The 22,751-nt window shown below is 28.1% G+C and overlaps 4 protein-coding genes across 56 annotated transcripts in view; 2 read left to right on the top strand and 2 right to left on the bottom strand.

Annotated features, from left to right (window-relative positions):
- Positions 1-14,515, bottom strand: part of LOC123272832 (Down syndrome cell adhesion molecule-like protein Dscam2) — a 75,367-nt gene extending 60,852 nt beyond the window's left edge. For all 50 annotated transcript variants that reach the window (XM_044740155.1, XM_044740200.1, XM_044740146.1 and 47 more), the window contains exons 1-2: positions 14,321-14,515; positions 10,750-10,863 (exon numbers count right to left, since the gene is read on the bottom strand). In XM_044740155.1, the coding sequence (XP_044596090.1) occupies positions 10,750-10,840 (91 nt within the window). In that variant the 5' untranslated portion in view covers positions 10,841-10,863; positions 14,321-14,515. The remainder of the gene's footprint in view (positions 1-10,749; positions 10,864-14,320) is intronic.
- A 2,729-nt stretch (positions 14,516-17,244) lies between these two features.
- LOC123258484 lies at positions 17,245-18,281 on the top strand. Its single transcript, XM_044718521.1, has 3 exons — positions 17,245-17,432; positions 17,688-17,815; positions 17,926-18,281. Exons 1-3 carry the CDS (start codon positions 17,351-17,353, stop codon positions 18,076-18,078), a joined length of 363 nt encoding a protein of 120 aa, XP_044574456.1. The 5' UTR covers positions 17,245-17,350; the 3' UTR covers positions 18,079-18,281.
- LOC123258464 lies at positions 18,178-21,412 on the bottom strand. 2 transcript variants are annotated; one of them, XM_044718478.1, is made up of 8 exons: positions 21,171-21,412; positions 20,909-21,025; positions 20,303-20,406; positions 19,995-20,208; positions 19,838-19,891; positions 18,811-18,953; positions 18,525-18,682; positions 18,178-18,438 (listed from the first exon to the last, which is right to left on the bottom strand). In XM_044718478.1, exons 1-8 carry the CDS (start codon positions 21,241-21,243, stop codon positions 18,381-18,383), a joined length of 921 nt encoding a protein of 306 aa, XP_044574413.1. In that variant the 5' UTR covers positions 21,244-21,412; the 3' UTR covers positions 18,178-18,380. The 2 variants fall into 2 exon arrangements, with proteins under 2 accessions (XP_044574413.1, XP_044574423.1); XM_044718488.1 differs by lacking the exon at positions 19,838-19,891.
- Positions 21,413-21,522: 110 nt separating this feature from the next.
- LOC123258472 lies at positions 21,523-22,717 on the top strand. Of its 3 annotated transcripts, none has more exons than XR_006508079.1 (3): positions 21,523-21,593; positions 21,841-22,033; positions 22,493-22,703. XR_006508079.1 is itself a non-coding variant. In XM_044718501.1 (2 exons), exons 1-2 carry the CDS (start codon positions 21,850-21,852, stop codon positions 22,690-22,692), a joined length of 384 nt encoding a protein of 127 aa, XP_044574436.1. In that variant the 5' UTR covers positions 21,841-21,849; the 3' UTR covers positions 22,693-22,717. The 3 variants fall into 3 exon arrangements, 1 of the variants encoding a protein (XP_044574436.1); XR_006508078.1 differs by lacking the exon at positions 21,523-21,593 and adding an exon at positions 21,719-21,757; XM_044718501.1 differs by lacking the exon at positions 21,523-21,593 and having other exon boundaries at positions 22,493-22,717.
- The last annotated feature ends 34 nt before the right edge of the window (positions 22,718-22,751 follow it).

Below are 22,751 nucleotides of genomic sequence, written 5' to 3'. Positions count from 1 at the left end.
TGAACTTCATGGAAAAATAAAATTTTCATTTTATTTTACAAAAAGTACTTCAAAAAAAATTAACAAAATAAAAAAAAAAATAACAAAAAACATTTTTAATAATTAAAAGTACAGACTTAGAGTATCAATTGTACTAATGTAATAAAATTATATTATTTTTAATATTTGTAGTTTTCAACTCATTTTAATTATGAATTGTAATTATATAATTTTATTTCACTCTTGATAATTATAAAAAATTTTTTTTAATTTTATGGCAAAATCTAACAAGCATTGAATCGATATGCTACTGTCAACAGTTGTAATAAATCATATTTCATCATTCACTACCCTTCAATATTCAACAGATCTATCATTATATTACAGATATTATCCCATTATCTAAATATGTAATCGAATTACTAATGAAGTTTAAATTTGATTAACGAACGTTTGACTTAAAAAGTACACTTTTAATAAATTATTAGTTACAATTTACAGTTAATATGGTTGGAAATTAATATTAACCATGAATAAATGTAATTTCATTCTGGCAAAATTAAATTGCATTTTAATTTCTCGGCTATTTGTGGCTACACTATTTGAAATTAGTAATTGCGTGACGAGCAACATGTTATAATCAACACCGCAAATATAAACAGCAACGATTAATTATACGTTAAGGTAATTCAGTACTGGTAAGTGAAAATAAAGGAAGGCGCACAAAATTTCAAAAATCTCGCTGTTAGAAAGAATAATAGTTGCTGAATTGATTAAAAATACTTTTAAATCGATCAATTGATATTTTTAAATAAGTAAAATGTATTAGATGATTAATGGTGTGTGGGGTTGCTTTTTTCTTTCAATTTTTGGTCCAAGATCTGCTAAAAATTCAGTAAACTTGAACAAAAGAATTAAAACTGTAGAGCCAAATTTTTAATTTTCACCGGAAATGCCCAAACTAAGCTTCTATTAAAAAATTCTATGAAAATCAAATACATCTTCTCACTCCGAAATATCTCAGGAAATGCCCAAACGCAGCCTCTGTTAAATGCGGAACTCAAAATTCCAATTTTAAAAGGTTCTCCACGGGAGTTACATTTTGGCACACCCTAATATATATACGATATAACGCGGCTTATCCGGACGATAGCGTCTCTAATTCATAATGGATCTTCTCCAAACTCAACATACTTAATTTTTAGACGAATACCAAGGCTAAGTTCAAAGATGAGCTTAATCGGTCAAGGAGTTCAGAAATAACAGGGTTTCAAAATTTTCAAAATCATAAAAATTCATTTTTTGGCGGATTCTTTCGCGCATAACTTTTGAATGAAATAACTTATAGAATTTTTGTAAATTGCATTTTAAAGCCCTTTAAATGAGTTTCAATTTTTATACCATTTTATTCTCCTAAACTTAAAATAACCTATTCGTCTGTAGGTTTTCAATGAAATTTTACTCTTGCAGTCGTCTTTTTGATTAATTTGTCGAACATGTCTCATAAAAATCTATTTATATTTTTATCCTTATTCTGAATAAATTTTTTTTTTTGTATACAATCTTAGTAATTTTTTTTTTTTTATTCATTATGAAATCTACTTCCATTTCGGCTGCCGAATGGCCTTTTTTTAGTATCTCAGTTGCACTGCAGCGACATTTTATTGGCTGAGTGTTGTTGCGTGAAAAATAGTTATTTTCGATACGTATGCGCAATGGTAGGTATTTTGGTAAGCTTGAAGTGACGTCACGAGGCTGAGATTATGAGTGCATTCTCAACAAAACCGAGTACGTTGTTATCGGTCGAGCGAAGCGAGACCAGATAAAACGTACGAGGTTTTGTTGAGAATGTATTTATAATCTCACACGAGTATCGAACAAAATTTTTTGTAATAGCAACGGCGAAACTCGGATTTCAGAGGATGCAAATAAAATGTTACTCATTTATAAGCTATCACACGTAAATAAATGACAAACTAAAATATTAGTAAAATTGTTTACAAGAATCGACTTGTCGCCAAGATTTTTTTTTTCGATTCATACTCTCCCTGGTGGATAATTGTAGAAATAAACGAAACTAAATATCCTATAGTACTTTTTAGTATCCATGCGGGAATGTAGAGACAGATAGAGAGAGAGAGATGTCACTTATCCTTACGTGTGCGTAAAAAGTAGACTCAACTATAGATGACCAGATATCATTCATTTTACCCCTCCTAACTATAGCTCGAAAATCCAAGTTTCGCGGTTGGTATTACAAAAAAATCTTTTGTATTACTCATGCGGGAAAAGTAATATCTTGACGCTCGCTGTTGCGTTTGAAAAAGAACCGTTTGCCCATTTTAAAATTACGCGTGAGTTTTTTCATAAATGAAACTGTTATTTGAGTGTGATAAGTTTACTTGTCGCACGTAAATTATTCTTGGCGCACTCAAACTATCCTTGTCACATGCAATTGACTGTGAAAACTGCTAAAATTAAAATAAATAACAAAAAAAAACACAATCTAACTGTCAATATTAAAGAAGTAAGGTTGACATTACAAAGTTCATATTTGTAACGAAAGTAAAAATAATTTATTAATATTGAGCTGTTTAATTGTGATGAAAATTAATTTAGCAGAAATATGATAATTTTAATAATGTTTGGAAAAAATAAATTATAACATGAAAAAATTTTTTTTAAAATTGACATGTAGGAATTTTATAAAATAAAAAATACAATTTTTATGAATAATTTTTTGGAACAAATTTGTTTGTTAAAGAAAATTAAAAAATTGTAGTGACAGCTAAATTTAATGTCATTTAATTTTATATGTTGACTGTTTCAGTGTATAAATTTATTTTTTGTTAATTAATATTAATTACTTTGCATTTATTATCTGATATATATTTGTTTCTTTTTTTTTTAACTTTTTATTTGTTTTTAGGGACTGGGGGGGGGGCTCCGCTTCCCCCCGAACCCCCCACCGGGGCTCTGCCCCTGGACCCCAATTTTGTACCCACATATATCACCGCATTTGTAATACAAAATAGTATGTCCAACTCGTGCGACGTTGTCGATTACCCACTCAAGCGAATGACCGCACTCGCTTCGCTCGTGCGTTCAACTTCGCTTTCGGGGGCAATCGACAACTTGTCGCACTTGTTGCACAATATACTATTATAGCACAAGTGTTTAAGGGTTAATATAAAAAAAAGAAAACTAATGAAGTACATAGTTGTTTTCGTAATCAAAATTTAAATAATAAAAATAAAATAAACCAAAACATATTTTATAGATTTAACCATCTATTTATCTATCTATTTTATTCAAAAAATTGAGACTACCTGAATTTTAATGATAAAGAAAAAATGTATCGTGTTTTCTCACTTAACAGCTATATCTTTTTAAAAACATAAAATACACCACAAAAAAGGTCTTTAAAAAAAAACATCTGGTTATTTATAGCAAGCCTAATATCAACGCGGAGTATTTCGAATAGTTCTTCAGTATTGACAAATAGAATGTTAGTCTAATTCCAATAAAAAAAAAAAGGTATTAAAAAATTTTTACCATTAAACTACTTAATAAAAAATTAATTTTATAGGTGTAAATAATAAAGATTTATTTTTTTATATTTACTATACGAAGGTCTTTTAAATTACATCAAAAAATGCGTCAAATAAAAAATCAGACATTTAACGATACTCTGTGGAAAATGAACCCGTGTATTAATTAAAATAAACGACATTTAGAAAAATAATAACATCCGGTTCGTTAATGATTCAACTTCTTCTCCTTATGTTCGTTAACTTTAATTTTTAACTCATTAATTATTGCGTTAATTACATATTTTATTCGAAAAAAATTTATTCAAATTTTCAAGTATAATTTAATGAGCAAGATAAATAATATTTTTTTCCATAATACAAAAATGTCAGTAAATTACATGAAAAATAATTTATAGGACAATCAATAAGTTTGGTTTTTCACTCACTTGATGACCGAATAAAATTCATAATAAGTACTCTAAAAATGGTGCAACAAGGCACTGATGCAAACAAAGACCGGTTTGAGAAACGAGGTCAAAAGCTTACTCGTGATTTTAATTTTTAATAGCGGTTAATAATTTTAATACCAAAAATTATGCAAATAGAAAAAGATTAACAATGTACAATAGAAATGAATTTAATATTCATCGATACCTTACTTTTATTGAACTGTATTTGAATTAGTACTCATTAAAACAACACATCAATTAAAAAGCTATGATTCAGTAATTAGTAAGTGGAATGAGACAGCCCAAAAAACTGGGACATTTGCTGCAACGCTTCAAAGTCATACGGTGGTTATATTCTTTCCTAAATTATCATTTAATTTTTATATATGAATGGAGTTATATGTTATTCTGGATGGGGATTACTAATTAGGACTTTAATTTAAACGCTTTTATTATTTCACCCGTTGTTATTAGTAAATGTTACTAGTCGAGTTAATTACGATAAATTAATTATTTTGTTTGGAAAATGTTTTGATCGAATGAAGTCGATCGTTAGATTTCTTTAGTATATCAAATTGAATTGCTGAATTTAATTAGTATCATAAAATCAAAGTGAGAAGTCTTGATATTTTCTATTCTCTTAACATACATAAATAAAAAATATGACCTATTTTAGATTTAAGCTCTACTTGAGAAAACTAATTATCTTAAAACCTCCGCGAAGAATAATTTAAAAATGTAACAAAAGTGCGATAGAAAATAGAACAGCAATTAAAACATCCACTGTATATATACATTAAAAGAAAAAAAATCTTCGACTCAAGAAAAGCTTTTTCTTCAAATTCGCATTTGTGTTTCAAAATATTTTTTTCTTTTGACACAAAAATTTATTATCAGAAAATGAATTTGAATTCAGGAAACGATTTTATTAGTATTGGAAAATCCTGATTATTATTGAATATCTTATCATAAGCTAGAAAAATCAAAAAGTCAGGTTTTTTTATGTAAAATTATTAGCAGTAGGTATAAGTTGCCGAGCATGTCATCGATAAATACGTTTTTATCAAAAATATCAAAATATGCTCACAATAATTATCAATTGTATTAAGATTTTCTGATGAAAATAACATCGTTATTATATATGTTATAGATAAAGATTAAAAAAACAACAAATTGGAATTTTTTTTTTTAATTAATATTAAGAAAAAAAAATTGAGAAACTATCCTTTGATTTTTAATATCAATACCCTTGACAATGAATTTAATTAATCCTTAGTGACCTTATCACGATCGGCTTCAAAAAAATCATTTGCAAGCACGCGCATACAAGTGTACGCGTTTTATAATCATAATCACATCCTTTACAATGAATAGCAACTAAAATACTGTCAAGAGCACAAACCCTAGCCGATGTGATGTATAGCTACGTCCCCCTCAAAAGCATTCTAATCTCGCTATAACAAAAAAACACTCAATATACTTCCTGCATACAAAACTAAAGGGTCATAATTTCTATTGAACCAAAAAAAAACTTCCCACACCACGAAATTTTTTTCATTCTTGTAAAAAAAAAAAGTTCAATTATTCACTTCATAACGGTATTTTCAAGTGTTACATTAATTTTTATTGATGACCATAACTAATTTTCTTTACACTTATAACTATAAAAGTTATTTCTATTTAAAAATTTCAGCATTTTAAATTTCTGAAGTCAAACTTCAACCGGTAACCTAAGAACAAACACTCGTGAAAATATGAGACAGATAATAACAGATACACATGTTTTATTAAACAAATATGCCCAGTATCACATTCTTTAAGGATTACTCTACTATAATATAAAGGTATTTGAATTGTGTACTTAACTTATACTACATGTAAGTCTTTTAATTTTTATAGGCCAATTGATCATAATGATTTCGAACAATATATTCAGAAGTTTAATACTAATATTAGGGGAGGGTGGGGCAAGACGGCCCACCTGGGGCAAGACGGCCCATCTGGGGCAAGAAGGCCCACCTCAAAAATTGACCAAAAATTTATTTTTCTAATTTTTTTTTAATCACAACAAATTCGGGTTATTGATGCATTTTTAGCCCAACGCGTGAAAACAAAGGCAAAATGAGCCACTAAAAAGTTCTAAAAAAGAAGTTATCTTATAATTTCATAACCTAATCATGATTAATAAAGTAAAAATCATATTTTTCAGCTGATTTTATAGATTTAGGGCAAAATAGACAATTCGAATAAATTGTAAATAACAATAACAAATTTTTTATTTAATAGAAAAATAACAATTATTATGAAAAGTTATTTCATTAATTTACAATTCGTAATGAATTCAAATGATTTGTTACATTAACAGGCGAAACCATCTTTTTCTCGCTTTGCTCTCACGGAGCTCAACGGAACTATCTCTGTCGCACTTCCAACAGCAGAGCAATTGCAGTTTCGATTGGTTTCACGAAACGAATGAAATTTTTGAAAAAATGCTTTGTGGTGAAATAGTTTATTAAATTATCTATTATCTCTAAAAACGTTTTTCAAAATTTCCATTCGTTTCTCTAAGCCGATTGAAACTGCAATCACTGGTCTCGGCTGTTAACCAACAGGACAATTATTAGATAGATAGATAGATTTGTTACATTGTACAGCAGTAAGAACTGCCTTTTACAATTTTTTCATCACAATTGTACTGCCTCTCTCTATTTCACTTTGTTCGAATTTTTTTTTCTTCCAAATTTTCACTGCGTTCAAAGTTTCTGCCTTTCAAATTTCGCACATAGATATCGCAACCTGCTCTTTCAACTTTTTATAATCTCTGCGTATCTCTTGCGGCTGTGGACCGACTTATGCTTCCTGTACTGTATTTACCCTATTCCTCACCTTTTTCGAATGGCTGTTGGAATAATGGCGATGGGGAAACCACAGAGAAAACCCATGCCAGTACAAGTCGGCTACCGGAGCGACCCCCGACGGTTGGTTTGGAACTATTCGAATAACCGTCAGGGCTCGAACCCTCGCCTCACGGCACGATGTACAAACGAACTAACGATATAATGACTTAGCCCGCTCGGCCATCCTGCCGCATTTAACAGGACAATTATTATTATATATGGGTCATTCCATGTCAAATCGACCCCTTTCGATTTGGACAAATTTTGGTCAGAAGTTTTCTTTTATCATATAACGAAGTTCTGTCAAAGGAAAAAAAATAAAAAAAAATTTTTTCAAAAGATATGCAAATTCAAAATTTCGCGATTTTTCCAGTTTTTCAATTTTGTTTTTGTAATATCTCGAACGCTAGTATAGATACATGAATGGTCTTTCGTTTGTTTGGAAGAGGACATTTGGAGCTATTGAAAAAAAAAATATTTTGGGAAAAAATTTTGAAAAATGCCAAATTTGTCAAATTTTGAATTTTTGAAAATCGTAAAAAATGACGGTTGACAATAAATTTTTGACTCAAATTTTTTTGTATACTACCTTGTATCAATCTTAAAACATCCTGAAATTTTTGGAAATGTGTTTTTTGTTTTTTCAAAAATATGAATTTTTGAAATTTGTTCAAAAAAAAATTTTTTCTCAAAATTTTTGTTTTTTATTTTTATCTTAATTGAGTTTGGTAAATCGCGTAATTTTGATATTTTGAACAGTTGAAATTTCATTTAGTGGCATAATGGTGAGAAAAAACATTTAAAAAAAATTTTTTTTTTCAGCAAATTTCAAAAATTCATATTTTTGAAAAAACAAAAAACTCAGTTCCGAAAATTTCAGGATCTTTTAAGATTGGTACAAGGTAGTACATAAAAAAAATTTATTGTCGACCGTCATTTTTGACGATTTTCAAAAATTCAAAATTTGACAAATTTGGCATTTTTCAAAATTTTTTCCCAAAATATTTTTTTTTCAATAGCTCCAAATGTCCCCTTTCAAACAAATGAAAGACCATTCCTGTATCTATACTAGCGTTCGATATATTACAAAAACAAAATTGAAAAATGGAAAAATCGCGAAATTTTGAGTTTGCATATCTTTTGAAAAAAATTTTTTTTCTTTTGGCAGAACTTCGTTATATTATAAAAGAAAACTTCTGACCAAAATTGGTCCAAATCGAAAGGGGTCGATTCCAACTATTGGTCGATTTGACATGGAATGACCCAATGAACTTTAGACACACTCAATTTTTTTTCTGTAAAAGTAGGGGAACGATTGGTATGATGTAAACAATAGTTTTTCTGAGTAATTTAAAAGTGAATGCAGTTGTCCAGGAGAGAAATACAAACATTTTTGACGTCAGAGAGGAGAGAAATACAAACATTTTTGGGCCGTCTTGCCCCACTCTCCCCTATGTAACTATTTTTGATCTTGTGATATTAAAATTTTTTCACAAAAATTTAGATATTTTTAAGGTAACACTGGTCGATAAAAAATTGTATGTATAATCTTAACATATTTAAAATATGTTCTGGCATAACTTTCAGAAGAAGTATTGACAAACCCCGATAGATAGCGTACAGACGTAAATTTTTCGCTAGCTAGAAAGTTGACTCAGAAGTTTTATATTCTCGCTTACCTATCATTTATCGTCTTACAAATCCATTTATCGTTTCAATGAATCCTTTATGAGATGGATAAGGCTATTTTCATGAACATTTTTTTTTTTTAATAAAAAATCGAATTTATCTATAATTTATACAATAAAATGGACATCAAATGTGCAAAAACGGTATACTGTCCACAAACGGTGCTTTTACCCTATGTTATTATATTAAGATAAAATATATTGTTTCCATACATGTAAGTCTCACTTTACAACTTTCTCAAAGTATCTTTATCAGTAATTTTTTTCCAAATATTTTTACGGTTTAAAAATTGGAAAAATGTTTTATAAATAACCAAATTAAGCTCCTTTAAACACTTCCTCGAATCATATTAAAGTCAACATAATTGCACGCCTCATAGCGCGAAGCGCGTGAGGTTGTGCTTTATACTCGACTCGTGAAGGTCAAGCAATTTTGTGATCTTTAAATGCCTCTATCACAACCATATTACACTTATACAATGATATAAGTAGATGTACACCGAAAAAACACTTAAATTAAACCATCTTTTAATTTCTAAAATCATTTCATGTTGCTATTTTGAAAAAAATATCGTTTTGAAAAAAATATTACGTGGACGTCCGGATGTCACCCCATTTTGGATGTACCAACGATTACTCCCGAACAAATTGATATTTCAAGACCGGACCTTTTTTATTAGTTTAAGAATTCAATGAACTGGGTCCGTATTTCATATCAGTGGCCTGGTTTACGTATTTTTTTTTTTTAATTGAATTTTTATTAAAATTCACTACGATACAACGAACTTTTCTTATTTGTCACGTGAAAACTATGGCGCCACTTGATCAAGCTAGATTTTTTTAGACTGCGTGCACATATGACAAGAAAAAAGGGCACCGATATTTAAAAAAAAATAAAAAATACTCTGTAAGAAATTACTTAATTATAATTTTTTTTTTTTTAATCAATTACACAATTAATTTTTTTCTTGAAATGAATGAGCGTTATGAGGCGTGCACTTTTGGATTTTCCAAACTTTTTTTAGATTTTTATTTACTGGAAAAATTTAACAATTTGCAGATTTCGTTGTCCTAACATAGGGTAAAAGACCCCATTAGTGGCGGGGACCCCATTACTGACACTTTCTTTGATTTTAGTACTTATTCAATTAATGAAATCACTAATTTCAATAATAAATATATTATTTCTAATCTTTAAGACCTTTAGATCAAAAAATTTTTTAATTTTTATTTCAAGTAGAACATTTTTTCATTGAAAGAAAAAGTGCCACTGATAGGGGTTAAAGGTGTCACTAATGGGGTCTTTTACCTTATTTATATTTTGTGAAATTCGTTTTTATGAATTTTCTAATAAAATTTAAATTGACCACTGCACTTAGAACTTTTTAACACGTTTCAGAAATATTTTTAACACGTTTGGAAATATCAATAATTATTTTAGAGTCAACTTTACAATATTTTAATTGGCTTCAACAATTTTTGAACAATATTAGTTTTATAGAATTTATAAAATGGAAAATTAAGAAAAAACTTCAAAAATAAATTTTCCTGATAAAAAAAAAGTATTGAAACAAAGAAAAAAGTATTGAAAAGTATTGGTTTTCTAGTCAATATAATTATTTTTAATACTTTTTTCTTTGTCTCAATACTTTTTTTTATTCAGGGTTCTTTTATTAACATATCTCATCCCTCAAATATACTTTTAATAAATCCTTACAAATCAAAAATAAAATTAATTGATTTTATACTCTAAATCAAAAACAAGAAAACATTTCTAATCATAAAATATTTTTTAACCTATTATTAAATTTAACCGTTTATTAAGATTGACTAGATTATTCAACCAAGAAATAAATCGGAGTATAAATGAAAGACATTTGTTCTTGTATATAATTATTCTACCAACCTGTCAACCACAGAGGTTCGTCAACAGATCGCAAAGAAACTAATTTTTTTCTCAATCGAAAGCTCAATACTTAAATATCGATTTTTTCGATTTAAAACTAAAAAAATCGTTTAGTTATTATCAGAATGATTTATTTATAGCAAATTATTTAACCTAGTTTGATAATGATAACCAATGTGTGCATAATTGCATCGCTAATGAAATAAAAAGTTATGGTGTCAAAAATCGGATCAGAATAACCTAATACACTAAAATTAAAGTGATAAAAAATAGTATTAACAAATGAAAAATACTCACAGTTGAAAAACATAAAAGACACCATACAGAACATGATAAAATTAATATCACGCCCTCCTGGTGGTTCACGTAGCATCCTCAACAGACCCATTGTAGTTTGGGCAAGCAGCGCACCTGTAGTTGCACAAAATACACGTGATAAAAACACTTGCCACCTAACTTTCTCAAAATTTAAATAAATAACACCAAAAAAAACACACAATAATAATATTAATATTAACTATTTATAAATATACAACACTTTATTTACTCATATGCTTTGCATTTATTTAATCTTACTTGACATTTAAACTTATTAACTTGCTACAAGTGTTATAATTTATAATACTTATATTATGCTGCAGTCAAAGTAGATCATAGACGATTAGCTTTAATTCTGTTTACTAAATTTCATCTTCTACATGTGCTTGAAAATGCAATTATTGTATAATCAAACAATAAATATTGTATTTTTCAATATAAGATATCGTGATTTAAATAACTCGTTGTATTAGGACTCTATTATAAGTAAATTTATTGCTTCCGGTAATTCATTTCGATTGTTTCAATTCATCATATCTAGGCGCCTTTATCACCTAAATTGATAGTCTTTCTAGGTCAGTTATCCGTTGACATTTCTTATTTATTTATTACTTTTGAAGTTCGTAAAATAATATATAACCTTTTGCTCTAGAAAAACACTTCAAGTTCAGTATTTAAATCAAATTCAGATATGGAGAAAGATTTATTGAATATCGAGATTCGAAGTTCTAGACTTTATACATCGAAGAATATTTTATCCTTTAAAAAAAACTTACCAACAATATGGAACAATATTTGTATTTAAAATAAAATTACTTTCAAAATTATTATAAATATTTATTAACCATTTTAAACTCAATTTCAATCAATAATCATGAACATTGATCGCTAAATTTTTTTATAAGAAATATTTCTATCTTCACATTAAATCTAAAATTGAGTGCATGTTTGATCTATGATTGATTGTAAGTGTATTGTGTATGACTAATGCTAAACTTACAAATAATCAAAAAGTCGAATACTAAAGAACAATTCAAAAAGGTTCTAAAGCAACCTCGTGGCTGAAAAATTACAACTTTAAGACAGCGTAGATAACAGCTTTGTAAAATTAATGTTTGTTTAAAAATTACATTCATCAAGTGTATTTTGTTAAACAACTATTATACTAATTATCATTTTATTTATGATTTTTTTAGCAACACATTTATTTTCAATCATAAACTTTTCAATCAAAACTTTTTAACTTAAAAAATTGAGATAAATGATTGCGTTAGAAAATCCTGGAATTTAAAACATAAAATGTTAATTATTTTACTAGAGCCGAATTAAAACCGAATTAGCAATTCCTCATTGAAATAGCTCAAAAAAATAATAATCTAGAATCTGTTTTTAAATGTTTTAACATGTGAAAATATTAATATTTTTTATTCCATAACTATCTTAACAGCTTGTTACTACAAGATACACCAACTACATTTGTATGATTTCATGTTGTTGGCTAGAATGACGTGATTATATCGCGACTAAGACGACTGGCCGCCAATCTTTTTACATCTTACACATGTGTATGTTATATATAATAGAAAATAAGAATTTCCACTGTATACTAATCAGTGTTACTACTCTACTCTTATAACTCTCATATTGTCCCACCATACCACACAATTGTCTACCAGTTTGAGATCTTCATCTTAACCTTGGATGATTCAACCCAATAAATTTGCTTTTGTTACTCATGAAATTTTATTCCTCTTCCATGTAGACATAAAAACTTTGGTTAAAAATGAATTTAAAAATACCCTTTAACACCAACAGTAGAAATTACTCGTCTCAATTTTTATCTAATAGGAAGTTATTTATGCTGAAAATTATCATCGAGGAAACGAGAAATTGTTATATCCGGAAGATGAAAGTAAAGGTGATGAGGTTGAATTTTTTTATGAAAGATACGATATGTATTCATATTATAAGTCTACATACATAGACTTGTATCAGCATAAGGGTGTGTGAGTACACGTGTTAGATAGCGTGGACAACGTGAACGAATAGAATCGAGCGGAAGAAGGGGGCGAGTTTCGGTAGTGAAACGAGAAGAGAAGAGATGATACCAAGAGATGTCGAGATGAGGGTCGTGGGGGCGTAAGGGGCTCCAAAAGAGCGCCGGTGAAGTTTCTCGCTCACGCTCTTCTCTGCTGTGGCTGTGGGTTTATTGATCGCCAACCTCGAGAGCTTGCTAACCGTGCATCTGCCTCCCATGTCATATAGGACGTGCTCCTCAGGACCGTATCACGGCTAACTGACATCACCAAACCTAAAATCCATCAAAATAAGAACCTGGATCCAAAATGAATTCGGTGAATAATCTCCAGGACCAAGATCAGATTTAAAGACGAACCAAAATAGAAAACTAGATTCGATCAGAGTAAAAATAAATCCTAGTTTTTTTCTATCTCTATTTTATTGTGTTTAAAAAAAGCATTGTTGTCGGTAGACAGCTGCAATGGGGTAGTTCACAGGGGAAGATAATCTCGGACGCAGGCGTACTAAACACCAGGGCCGGTACTGAGGAAAATACCGCCCTCAACAAAAGCAACCTGAAAAACCAGACTCGACGATGACATATACATACATGTATAGATGTTCAACTACTACCTGCTCTGTTTCACACTGAAAGCAACGTGCGAGCAACTGTTCAATTTCTTAGCTCAAAAAATACAAAAGGCACTTTGTGTGTTACCAATTTAGCAACGAGAACTGGGTAGTATACCACCAACTCCGTTTATGCTTCAGAGTCTTGTTTTAACCGGAAACTCAATTTTAAATGCGACAATTCCTCTTTTCTGTTTAATTTTATTAATTAACTTTGTTTTTATTGCTCTAGGGCTCTTGATGGTATTTTTTATGAAGATATGATGTGTATGAGGAGTGGGTTATTTACTCTCTCGTGGGAATGACAGATGGTTAAAAAACGGGGATAAAGAATAAGAAAGCAACAGAGAGAGAAAGAGACAAAATTAAAAAGGTCTGTCTGGACCCAAAATTTAAGACGAATAATGGGACAGCTGCAAATGTTCGAACCTTTCATGATTTTTTTGCCGAGCGTCTTTGGGAATCGAAAGTGAGTCTACCTCACATGGACACCCCGCCCGGATTTTGATATGACAGAGTCGCCGGCTTAATACTGACTTTGATAATCAATACAATAGTGACAAGTTTTTCCAAAAAATTTAATGAGTTTTTTTTTTAGTCTTCAATGATTTTACGCATATCAGTAAAAATTTACTGAAGCTTAAAACTCCAAAATGACGCATCTAAATTTAAATTTTGACAGCTTATAAGCAACTGCGATTGATGATTAATCATTTATTTATTTATTTATGGATTTATTTATTTATTTATGCACCAAGATAATAAATGCAAAGCACACTAGTTATAATTCACACACGTGTATTCACCCCACAACGGTCACTATAAATAATCTCCTTTATTAGAGCACAAAATTGATTAAATAATAAATGCGCTTTCGTTTCTATTCACAAGTAAAACAAACCTTTCGACCAAAGTCTCTGATGAAACCACTTAGATAATGATAATGATGGATTTAATTAGTACGCCAGTAACTTTAAGAGTGATACTTCACTATTAATGCACAGATAAAACAGCGAAAAATCCGCAAAGATTTTTTATACGAGATGAATAACTTCGACGAAGACGAACGACCGTACTGATCGCTCGACAGCGCTCGAATAAGGAGAGATTCATGGTTGGAGTTGCTTGGGGAGTCAGCAGTCGCGACGTGGGAGTGGGAGTTAAATGGGAGTTGGATCATGTTGCGTGGAAAAATTAATAATTATTCTCGTTAACAATAAACTTTTCTATAACAAAGCTTTTATTTTTATGGAAAGTCTATTTTTTGAGATTATGTTAGATAATTTATATTTTATTATTTTTTTTTAATAACAATTTAAAAATATACTTTTTTAAGCAATAACATTCACATTTTACTAATTTTTTTTTAATTTTTTTAAATAAAATTGTAAGTTAATAAAAAGAAAATACAAAATTTTTTTTAATATCTGTTAGCCTAATGATAATTTATAATTATGAAATTAGAATATTATTAGAATAATATAAATTATATGTAATCACAATTGTTTAAAATATTTTGATTTTTCATCATTAAAATAAAATTATTTTTCTTTTAAATTATTTTGTTTTTGATCAAAATTTAAATAAAAAATATGCAATTATTTGAAAAAATTCAAATATGTTAATTTTTTGTAATTGAAGAAAATTCTTTTTTTGATAAATAAAAGAAGTATTTTTTTTTAAACAATCATATAAATATTCGAAAAGTATTAATTCATGATGATTTTTCAATTTTTCATCATTGATAAAATTCTATTGACGTTTACATTATTTATCTTTGATAAGCTTTTACAAAAAAAAATTTTGATTATTCGAAAAAAATTCAATCATGATAATTTTTCAATTTTTTATCATGTTCAAGATTATTTTATTTATTTGTTTTTTCAAACTATAATACTATTAATAATTTGAAAAAAAAGTATATATATAATAGCTTGAAAAAAAAACTTATTCATGTTGATTTTTCGATTTTTTTATGGCTAATAATAAATTGACGTTTATTTTTGGCAATTTTATAAAATTGCATTAATAATTTTAAGTAATTAATTACGATTACATGTAAAAATTAATAACAATTGTACTTGGATTATCGGTATCCCATAAAAGTTACGTTTCAGAATATGACGATGATATCATTAATATGAGGAAACGTGGAGTATACAATGTATAATATGGTGATTCATTTATATTAATGAAGGAATCGAGTGTGATTCGGCAAGCTTGTTTAACCCAAGAAGGGAAAGTGAAAGAAAGATAAGTACGTTATACTCTCGTATTGATCGCTCTTTTTTGTAAGTCATTGACTTACATTCAACCGCCCACGCAGTCTAATAATCCAATATCACAGTTACCGAAATTATTTCATAATAAGTATACATTTTTCGAACTTTTATCATTTATCACATTTATAATAATAATAAATATTAATGGATAAAAATCACATAATTTTGCATAATTTTATTGTTTTTCGTTCTTTTTTATAAAATATTTAATCAATAATGGCATTATTATTTTGAAACTAAATTCAAAAAACATTATATAATTTCCTTAAAAATTCCTATAATTTCTTCTGCAAGTAAAAAGAATCTCTAGCTTTTCAACTGTGAGCTTAATGGAAAACGTCTTTAATAATGAATGGAAATGAAAACATTTTTTTAATTTGATCCAGTTGATAAATCTTGAAAGACAAAATTATGAAAAACTATAAAATTTCATAAAAAATTTTTTAATCTGCTCATTAAGAAATAAAAAAAAGACTTCGTAAAGTATCAACTTTTAGTTTTAAAATTTTTTTTATGTATACTTAAATTATTGCAACTTTAGTCAAGAATGTTTAATTTAGTAGTTTATAAATAATTTATTTTATTTTTACATTAATTTTCAAGTAAAAAATATTAGAAAAACTTTATTAAATTATAATTTTAATGATATCTATTATGACTTAAATTATTGTACAAAAATAATTTTTTTGACATTCATAAATTTATTATGAAAAATAATTGAAATGAAGTTCGTTGTTTTATTCCTCTCTTAACTTTTAAAATTTGTTCTTCCTGAATTCAATGTAAAAAGCATTAAAAATTATTTTACTTTAATCTTTAACTTTAATTTAACTTTACCATTACAAATTAACAATTAAAATGCTTAGTAATTTTAAATGCTTATAATTTCGTACCAAAATTCTTCTCAGAATCTACACGATTATTTAATCAAAAGAAATCAAAGAAATCCCTAAAAAATATAAAACTTAGAAACAAGATTGACAATTGAGTACTTTATACCAGATAATTTGTTTTTAAAAAACTGCAAGCAGAAGCGGATCATCCTAGATAAAAGTAGATCTTACTAGTGTCGATTAGGTACAATGTAGTTCGCACAATCTACTCAAACCATAAGATATCTAATAAAGTTCCATAATACCTCATACCACCCATTCTATGACATTATCTTACAAACCATCAAGTAATTCTGTAAAATTTTCACTGATTCATTCTTTGTTTTCTAAAGAAACAATTACTGGGAAAATACTAATTAAAATATGCAATATTATTAGCAATTCTATACAATTACTGGTAATAAAATGAGTTTTATGAATATGATCATTGATCATAATTGAGTATAAAATCGATTAGTGGCTGGATTATCGTCAATCCTATAAATACTGATGATGATACCGGGCAATGGAAGATGATAATATCAATAAAGAATTCATACAGGTAAAATATACCTACAGGCTACGATGTCCGCTGACTTATTCTATTATCTTGATTTTGATAGACGTAACATAAGATAAATCCTAAAGGTGGTTATAATACTTTTGCCGACAATGGGGGGAGAAAGACGCCAGCCCGGTCATCTCGTCTGTAATATAAACGTCTGCTGAACGGGAACAAAAGTTTCAGTGACTCGCTTACAGTTTTACCACACAGAAATGGCTCGGATTAACACTGATCTTTACAAAAGTTCTATTTTGTTAATTTCTGTGACTGTTGTTTTATTTAGTGACTATACAAGTAAATAAACCTTATTAATTATATTGAAATCAGCCGATATCTAATAATTTTTTAGTTTCTTTTAATAAAGAAATTATTATAAAACTGTATAAAAATATTTTTTTTTTAAATTGCATCAATAATTTTTTTTTAATTTCCCTCATAATTTTTCATTAAAAAAAATAATCTGATTTCAGTATCACACATTATTACAATTAATTTTTTATCCAGTGCATTAATTACTTAATCGATAAATTGCTTTTGTTATTTTAACAGATTCGAAGCCTATTCAAATTTTACAGAACAAACCGGGTTACATCGGAGTGTACATAAGACACGGAAATGAACCATTGATAAACATAAATCCGGCGTTAGCTGAAGCCTTCCATGAAGAAATTATTCAGGCATAATTAAAATTTATATGATTTATTTTCTTTCTTCATTTTTTATTATCAATATTTATAGTTTTAATTGATCAATTAATCATTAATGATTGATAATATTATTTGTGCAGAACGGAGTGATACCATTAGAAGATCACGAAGATTCAGTGATTCAAAAAATAACAAGCGATAATGAGAAGCCAGAAAAATCGCGAAATCCGAGCAACGGAAAAAATTTCTTTATACCTCTACCTCGTCCCTATGTGGTTCACCGAAGCTCATAAAAAAGAGATTACAAAGAAGAAGGAAGATAGTGACGTGGCACTGAACAATCTCGAGGACATGACCTTGAAAATTAAAATGATCTGTATTCTTCGACTTAATGATGTTACGAAATTGTTATTATAATTATTGAGCTGTGCCCAGCCGAAAGATTTTTTGTACACAAGTAAGGTAAAAAACAAATAAATGTTCATTTGATAAAATATCTTTTCGTTTGAAAGTTGACCTCGTTTACCCAGCTTCAACCTGTTTTGTTTTGTTTATCATCATAATGTTTATAAATATTTTACACAAATGTTGAGTTTCATACACAGGCGCAAGAAGTTATTTCAATAATTTCCCTCTTTGAGCCTCTTCGTGTTCTGCAAAAATACAAAAAGTAAACCTATAAAAGCGGCCGCATTTTATGTCTCATAAATTGTTGAAGCAAAAAAAAACTGTACTTTACCTATATTCGTGTACTTTAAATCTAACTGGTGTGCATTTATATTGCTTAGAATATAATCCAGCTAAACATCTTGCGGGGTTTTTTTTATCACGTAATAAACAAGTTTTTTCGGTATGATTTCCTGGACACGATCCATCACAGTGTCCAACATTTATGTGCTGTAATTTCAATGCAATTAATACTTCTTTATGCATCAATTTATATATCAAGTACATTATTGATTTATGTGACATAAATCCGTTATGAGAATTTTTCGAAATATAAATATAATAGCTTGTAATTATACCCTGATGAGTGGTTTAACATCACTTGTATTCGATCCTCGTTTGATTTCAAGTTGGCTGTAGTCGAGAATGCTTTCGATCCGCTCCATTCGATGACAACTATTAGCACATCCGCACTCTTGAATCACTTGATAAATTTCATCCCCTGTTAATTATTTAATCAAAAATGATCAGTTGTAATAGCCGATTTGTAAAATTTATCATACAATTAAAATAAGGGCAGAAATTTTTTAGCTTTAGACACAAATGACATTTAAAAATTTCAATTGAAAAATAAAATAAAAAATCATTGATAATTTGAGTCGTTTTCACTGATAGAAAAACAAACTTCATCCAACAGATTTAATTTTCAAAAAAAATTATTTTGAAGAAATTCGGTTTTCATTTTAAGTATATATATTCTCTTAATTTCTAGATTCTTGAATTAAGATCTTTATAACTTCGATTGATAAATAATTATCACTTTGTTCAAAAAATATATTTTCTTCAGTTGATATAAGCAAATTTTTTGCCCAACAACGTTCCTCTTCTACTTATAATTAATTTTCTTTTTTAAAAGCTTTAAATTTTAATTGTAAGTAGTAGTTGAAAAAAAAAAATTTGTGCTTTAACAAATTTTAAAAAGTATTTAAAACTTTGATGACACAAAAAATAGCTGAAATCCAAAAATTTCATCGATTTTAGCAGCATATTTAAAGAGTTCAACATTATTTCGAACTTATTTTACTAAAGTACAATTCTTCAATGAAGAACTTTTTTATTTTTATCCAAAAATTTAAAATGATTGATTCAAGAATCAATTCAATCTTCATTTTTTTAAATGTGACTAAAATTTCACAAAATATCATCTAATTTAGTGATAAAATTTTATAAAATCTTACACAATAAAAAAATGTAATAAAACTTTAGCCAACTAATTTTATTATAAAATTCCACAAACTTAAATAAAAATCTAGCTTATCTTGAATCTATAGATAAATTACTATCAAATGCACCCACATGAAAATGAAATAACTTTTTATTACTTACCATTCGGTCCTTTTATACTGACCGTACCATTCTTGAAAGGTCTACAACCTAATGCTAATTAAATTTGAAAAAAAAAAAAAAAGTAAAAAAAGAGAAATATAAATAAAATCCAGTGCAATAAATTAAAAGATGCCTTATCCTTGAATGAAGGTATTACCTTTCGAACATGTTCCCAAACAAAGGCCAACGTCCACAGCAACTTGATAAGGTGTTCCCGCATGAACGAGTTGTTCAAAAGATGTTCGACTGCATGGTGATTCATGCCAGCAATCGCAGCTATCGACAACTTCAACTATTTTAACACCTTGAAGCGTTGAAATCCTTTCCATACGTGAAGACCTTGGGTGGCATTGCGAACGGGGTGGACACCGCTGATAATTCAAATAAATCAATTCAAATTAAAATATAACATAACATAATAAAATAAATAAATAAATAAAATAAAGTATCGACAATAAATTATACCTGTACAGCCGGCTTGCTGACATCTCCAGGGTCGTCCGAAGCGTGACGAGGACAAACTCTTCGACAGTGTCCTGAGTCAATAGATATTACTTCACCAGATACACCTAAAAATATTTAAATAAATATTAATGAATTAATACTTATAAGTAGGTCATTACTAAGTGAAGATACTGAATGGAAGGGCACCACTATTATAAAATCAACCGGATGAACAATTTTACAACGGCAAGTTGTGTAGCTACGTCGCACGCTTCAATTGATTAATATGATATTGGTAGTTACGCTGTTGGCTTCATACATCCGGCTTCACCAAATAAATTTTACTTCGACAATCTACATTACAATAACAACTCTTAAAAAAAAAAAAATTATGATAAAAAAAAAAGAACCTACTCGTTGAAAAAAATTATGAATTTTTATGAATTTTTTATTACAAATAAATTATCATAAAGATAAAAAAATTTATGAGAATAAAAAAAAAAATTTTGTGACTTAAAAAATATTTTTTTAGTGCTAATTTATTTTTTTTATCAAAAAAAAAAAAAAGTAGAAGATTTCTTCTGATTTCAGTACATAAAAATTCATCACAAAAAATTTTGTACTTGCCATAGCCAACTCCAATTTTTTTTTCATGTCTTGCACAGCAACGAAAAGATCGTGTCGGCTTATCTGCAAATTCTCGTTCCAGGTCGCTTGCGCTTTCGATTTTACTTTCAGCTATGACTGAAATAAAAGAGCAGTGAAATTAAAAATAAATATTAATTCATTTAGAATTTATAATTGCAAAGAATGTTGAATTATAATTAAAATATTCAATATTTTATTGCTTATTGCCAATAAATTCGAAGAACTATGAGTCAATACTTACCAGATTGGAGATAAATAATGTAGAGAACCAACAAACCGGTATTTAATAAACAATTTTCTGTTGCATTCGTCATATTTTTGTTAATTAGTTGATTTAAATTTATATTTACGTGGTTAATATAATTCTATATCATTTAATAGTAACGATAAAAACATTACAGTATTAAGCTAGCATACATAGTATATTCTATGCCCTTCACAAACTGGGATCTCCAATTAGACTGTCACCGGCTGTCATTCAACAAAAATTACGCTTGAAAAAAACTTTGCTTTAAATTCCCGCCAATAATTTAAAAAAAATGTATTGGCTAGAGGGCGCGCATGCGCGTGTTGTTAAAATACTCGCGCGTGTTGTTGAAATACCCACACGTGTTTGAGGGATAAAATTCATCAACGTCAATATTTAGATTTAAAGATATAACAGGTATGTATTGACTCTATATTTTTATGATGAATTATCACTTGAATTTTTTTTAAGTGATATCAAAAATTTTCATTATTTTAAGATAAAATTGTCACCTAAGTCGTAAGGAAAAATTTTCCTAATGACAATTTACTTATTTTAGGTTATATTTACAATAACAGAAGGTTAAAAAAATATTTAATAATACATTTTTATAATAGTCTTTGATGTAAGATTAAAATTTAAATAAAAATAAAAAATTTTACAGGTTAAAAAAATGTCAAAATCAAGAAAAAGCTTATCGACTCTTTGGGTTACTTGTGATAAATGCCAATCAACAATGTCACAAAAAGACACGTGCTTCCATGAGTCTACATGTCCTCCGACAAATGATGAATGGACTCATAATTATGTACAAAACAAAATTCTTTACAGTTATGTTGATACTTATTGTTCAAAAGGTATGCGCATCTATATTTTATCATTAATTTAATCATACTGAAATTAGCAGACACCTGACAATTCTTAAAATTTTTACAACAAATCCATTATTATAAAAAAAATATTTTTAAAAATTCGCACTTTTAATTCTTAAAAACTTTCACATCTGGAAATTTTTTTCTATGTAATTAAATTGTTATAAAAATTTTAAAAATTGTTTTATATCTGTTAAATTCAGTACCATATTAATTTATCATACTGATATTTATCGATATCTGACAATTTTTATTAATGAGTGAATTCTTACACAGATAATTAAGATAATTAATTATTTTTTTATAAATATTTTCTTATTACTAAATTATTTTTTTAAATAAAACTATAAAATTGTCAGTTGTCTAGTGACAGTATCATTTAATTTTTTAATTTTTTTTCTAATCATGATAACGATAAATTGTATGAATAAAAAATTTTTGTAGAACTTCCAAAAAATATCACTGAACGAGATTCCCATGAGATGGTTTTCATGTCTCATTCTGCATTAGAATTGTGTGAAATAGCGATTGGCGACAGAGTAATTTTATCTTTCAAAGGTGAAGAAATAGTTAAAACTGCGTGGCCCACCAGTGACAAAAGTTTAACTAGTGTATGTTTAACTAAAAATAGTAAGTTGTATTAATGAAACATTATTTACTTTCTTGGAAAAGAAAAAATTATTTTTGAGGCATTCCTGTAGAA

The sequence above is a fragment of the Cotesia glomerata genome, linkage group LG1 (assembly GCF_020080835.1).
Source record: "Cotesia glomerata isolate CgM1 linkage group LG1, MPM_Cglom_v2.3, whole genome shotgun sequence".
Lineage (NCBI taxonomy): Eukaryota > Metazoa > Arthropoda > Insecta > Hymenoptera > Braconidae > Cotesia > Cotesia glomerata.
This window is presented reverse-complemented; position numbering and strand designations above follow the sequence as displayed.

Excerpts from the sequence above, each read along its gene's own strand:
- LOC123258484 (XM_044718521.1), top strand. The coding sequence starts at position 17,351 with ATGGCTCGGATTAACACTGATCTTTACAAAAGTTCTATTTTGTTAATT. Across the intron at positions 17,433-17,687 it reads TTTATTTAGTGACTATACAA|ATTCGAAGCCTATTCAAATT; the intron begins GTAAATAAACCT and ends TTATTTTAACAG. Across the intron at positions 17,816-17,925 it reads TCCATGAAGAAATTATTCAG|AACGGAGTGATACCATTAGA; the intron begins GCATAATTAAAA and ends TTATTTGTGCAG.
- LOC123258464 (XM_044718478.1), bottom strand. The coding sequence starts at position 21,243 with ATGACGAATGCAACAGAAAATTGTTTATTAAATACCGGTTTGTTGGTT. Across the intron at positions 20,209-20,302 it reads TCAGCAAGCCGGCTGTACAG|CGGTGTCCACCCCGTTCGCA; the intron begins GTATAATTTATT and ends TTGAATTATCAG. Across the intron at positions 18,439-18,524 it reads TTTAAAGTACACGAATATAG|AACACGAAGAGGCTCAAAGA; the intron begins GTAAAGTACAGT and ends GTATTTTTGCAG.
- LOC123258472 (XM_044718501.1), top strand. The coding sequence starts at position 21,850 with ATGTCAAAATCAAGAAAAAGCTTATCGACTCTTTGGGTTACTTGTGAT. Across the intron at positions 22,034-22,492 it reads TGATACTTATTGTTCAAAAG|AACTTCCAAAAAATATCACT; the intron begins GTATGCGCATCT and ends AAATTTTTGTAG.